Below are 4,058 nucleotides of genomic sequence, written 5' to 3'. Positions count from 1 at the left end.
ATCAAATTTGTTTTTATCAGGATGCAATGCCTTCAAAACATTTTTCCTTCTTTAAGTACAACTGCCCAATGAAAAGATGGCAAATCATAACAGAAAATTACCTCACAAAGTTCCATCTGAAAATTATTTTTAAGGAGGATACCAAGAATGCACTTTATAAATAACAATTTCATATGAGAAAAGAGAAGAAAGAGTCAGAGAGAGAGTAAAACCTTTTCTTCTCCTCCTCCCTTCATCATCATCATCTCCTCCTCCTTTCATCATCATCATCATCTTCTCCTCCTCCTTTCATCATCATCATCATCTTCTCCTCCTCCTTTCATCATCATCTTTTTCTTCTACTTCTTTCTTTTCCTTCTGCTTCTTTTCCCTCTTTTTCTTCTTTTCCTTCTTCTTCTTCTTTTCCTTTCTCCTTCTCTACCTTCTCCTGCTTTTCCTTTTCCTTTTCCTTCTTTTTCTTTTCCTTCCTGTTCTACTTTTCCTTCTCCTTCTCCTTCTCCTTCAGTCATTCAGATCCTCTTAACTTCTTAACCCAATGCTGGTACGATCATACAACGTTCAGTGTAATACTGTTTTGTAAATGTATTTACAAATAGATGGCTTGGCAAGTGCTCAAATATCAGGATCTATGTTCCCCAGCCTGAATTCCTCATTTCTTGAGTTTTGCAGATTAAAAAAAAAATCTATGATAGTGATATTGTTGCTGTTTTTATTGATAGTGTTACTGGCTGTACTAATAGCAATACAAAATAAAGCAAAATATTTCTAAAAAAAATAAAGGAAAAGGGTGAACAAGTGATAGGTAGGATTAGTAATTTACTTCTGGTGACTAAGCACTTCTGGAGCCATCTATGTGTAAATGCAATTAATAAACTCTGCTCATAGTGCTTGTGGTACGTACATACATGCCATCCCCACTGGAGTTGGGTTAAATCAGTTTCTACCAGTGTGGACTGATGTTGAGACATCTTTTCCAACCTTTTCCAAGACATGAAAATTGCTTCATAAATGAACTTTCCACATCAAAAAATAATAATCTCATTTCTCCTATTAAATTCTCTTTTCTCTTACTTCAAATAAAATCAATAAAAAAGTAAACAAAACAAAGAAGTTTAATATTCTATCTTTTTCATGAAAAATATTATTCAAAATGCTGATAATAGCAATAAGGTGAGCAGACGTCAAATGACAGCTAAGAATTGTGGATGTCTTAATGACTTGCAGCACCAAAGACGCCCAAATTTACTAACAACAGATCAGGACATGTGCCTTTTAGCCCGCTGAACGATTGCGAACATGGAAAATTAAATGATAATTTGTTAATGTCTTTGCCTTAAAAGAAAAAAAATTACGACTATCCTATGTATGAAATGACCAAGATGTACAAAATAAACAATAAATAGGTTATTCAATCATGATTTAGCTCTTCATCTTAAAAACAAGAATAAAAGGAAAAAACACACATAAAAAAAAGAAAGAAAGAAAAGAAAAAAAAAAGGCCCTGAAATTATATGAAATTTTGTCGCCTTTGATGAACCCTAAAATCAAATATCCCATTTACACAGTGGAATAAAAATCATGGTAATAACAATGAGAGCGATGCCAAAAACAAAAATAAAGGAGAACAAGAAAAGCAGTAATTATGATAACTAAGTAATGTACTCACCCTTCCCAGATGCCAAAGGATCGACACCAATCGAGGCACACATCTCCTGGAACTGTTTCCTAAACTGTGGGTTCTTCTTGATCTCGTTCTTGTGTTTGGCTGCAAAATCTTCCAAATTTTCACGGAACTTCTCCATTTGAAGAGTCATCTAGTGTTAGAAAAGGTTGTTTCAAAGTTAGTTTAAGTAATAATCAGTATCACAAATGGTAAATGAGATATATATTTCATAAAACAGGTCTTTTTCTTTACCTCTATACATTTCTTATCTCCCTCACTCACCTGTTCCAACTGGTTTTCCTGAATTTCACTTCCCTTTTCCTTAAATTTATCTTGTTGTATTTTCTGTCTTTGAATAGCACCAACTCCAGCACGTCGTCTCATTGTGATTCTGTGGCTTAGGAAAACTTTCTGGAAGAAATAAACAGAGCACATACAATAACACTGTGATTAATGTTGCCTTATCATTACTGTGCTTTGGCAGAGACAAACAAGCCATCCACTGAGTATGTTTTTGCAAGACAGAGCATGGACTAGTTCCTTATTTGACTATAAATTGCTAAGGAAGTCTACAAGCTCTCTCTTGGCAGAATAAAAGTGCTGGGGTTTTCTGATTATTGCCTAAGTGTTGAAGGCAATAGTTTACAATAGTTTTCTCTATTTCCAAATGCTGATATGCTGGATAATTTATATTTGAATAAATAAGTGGCAATGAAAAATAACTGAAATAGCATCCACTCACTGCAGTAAGTCTTGCACCTAAGATACCATCCTCCTACTACTAATTCCCACGATTATTTTGACTTCCATGCCTTCTGTGCTCTGGTAAACATTGAAAAATAGCGACCAAATACAAGTAAGATAGGCTTCTAGCTGACAGCAAATACCTGGGTGTTCTATAAACTCTATCTTGACAGAATTCACATGGTGGTTTGCTGGCACTTTTGGTGAAATGCTAGAACCAAAGAGGCCATAGCAAGTGCTTGAGTCACTTGACTTTCTGCAGATTGTTTGATATAAGTAATTATGATATTTTATGTATTCTTTAATCTTCAGAGGATGTGCATCATGATATGTTAGTGCATTAAGCCATCACTTCCTTCTTTTATGATCCAGATGCATTTCTTGAATCTACAGATTATGAAAATAATAAACTTTTTCTAGTATCCTAGAGGAGTATTAGCACAGTTTGCCCTGCATCCTTTACATCCTCACCTGAGCATGCCTAATACAAAAGTATATCCATAATTGGTTAACCTCTTGCTGATGCATTTAAACAGCCACATGCATGAAGCTGAATATTCAAGCAAAAAATTAAAAGCACCAGAATGATATGTTTTCCCCCCTGTTGGTGATTTTGGGTGAATCTCTTCAATAGTTGCAGATAGTGCTAAATAATCAGACAGCAACTTTCATTGATGCTGGATTTGATGCCCCCTGTCACATGAAGGGGTTAATTGCCTTAGCATTTCTTTATCACTGCATGGTCCTCATTTCAAGACTTACCCCTTTTATATATTTTCTGATTATTAAGGTGTGCTTCAAAATGTTATTACTTATTTATACCTTGCAATAGTGAGTGATTAGGGACACATGGTGTAGCCTGTAGACACTCTGGCAAAAGCTAACTTACAGCCTTTATGTATATTCTGGAGAATTGAAGATGGTAGGCCACCATGGCAATTACTCTTCAAATAACGAACTAGTCCAAGCTTTAGTTTACTTGAAGATAGGAAGCCCTCCGGTGGAAGGGTGACAAATCAACAATTTTCCTATTTCATGCTAAATTGGGAGACTCATGATGAGTGAGAGACTGAAAGAATGGTGTTGAGTACAAGGTAGAGAAAGAGAGGGAGAGTTAGGTCAAATAAAATAAGGAGAGGTAGATTCATGGAGAGAGAGAGAAAGGGATGGAGAGAGAAAAAGAATAGCACATGCCAAAATGAACAAAATTTAATAGTTGGAATATGAAATATTGATGAAATGCACCACAATCATCTTGAAACTTCAGGCTAACGCTCATTCATCAAAGTTTACAGAAGTTTGGAGTAGATTTGTAAAGAACATTGTGAACAAAAATTATGATAAAAGAGAAAAGTGCAATTTTGTGTCACAAGGGATGTCTTCATATATTTGTAATTTCCATAAAAAATATTAATGTACCAATGTTATAATAGCACAAGCTTCAACAAAACAATAACTTATATACATTACATGTAAACTATGTTATCTATTGCCACTTGTAATCCAGAATTAGCTTTAAACACTGCCAGAAAAAGAAAAACATCTATGAATGCAACGAGCCATTTGTTATATTCAATTACTTTTCTCTTATAACTAATATTCTCTTACTAAATTTTACGGCCTTTGCAGTATTTCGTTCTTCCCTTTTGTC

General features: G+C 34.6%; 1 protein-coding gene across 3 annotated transcripts in view; it reads right to left on the bottom strand.

Moving 5' to 3' along the window:
• Window positions 1-727: 727 nt before the first annotated feature.
• lsn (vacuolar-sorting protein SNF8) overlaps window positions 728-4,058 on the bottom strand; it is a 3,609-nt gene continuing 278 nt past the window's right edge. Inside the window, exons 1-3 of one of the 3 annotated variants that reach the window (XM_070135056.1) lie at window positions 4,016-4,058; window positions 1,946-2,074; window positions 728-1,814 (exon numbers count right to left, since the gene is read on the bottom strand). The exon at window positions 4,016-4,058 is cut by the window's right edge and continues 125 nt beyond it. In XM_070135056.1, coding sequence (XP_069991157.1) covers window positions 1,650-1,814; window positions 1,946-2,047 — 267 coding nt within the window. In that variant the 5' untranslated portion in view covers window positions 2,048-2,074; window positions 4,016-4,058 and the 3' untranslated portion in view covers window positions 728-1,649. The other 2 variants (XM_070135057.1, XM_070135055.1) reach the window with 2 other exon arrangements.

This window comes from Penaeus vannamei, chromosome 20 (genome assembly GCF_042767895.1).
Source record: "Penaeus vannamei isolate JL-2024 chromosome 20, ASM4276789v1, whole genome shotgun sequence".
NCBI lineage: Eukaryota > Metazoa > Arthropoda > Malacostraca > Decapoda > Penaeidae > Penaeus > Penaeus vannamei.
Note: the sequence above shows the minus strand (reverse complement) of the source record. Positions and strands in the feature narration are given on the sequence as shown.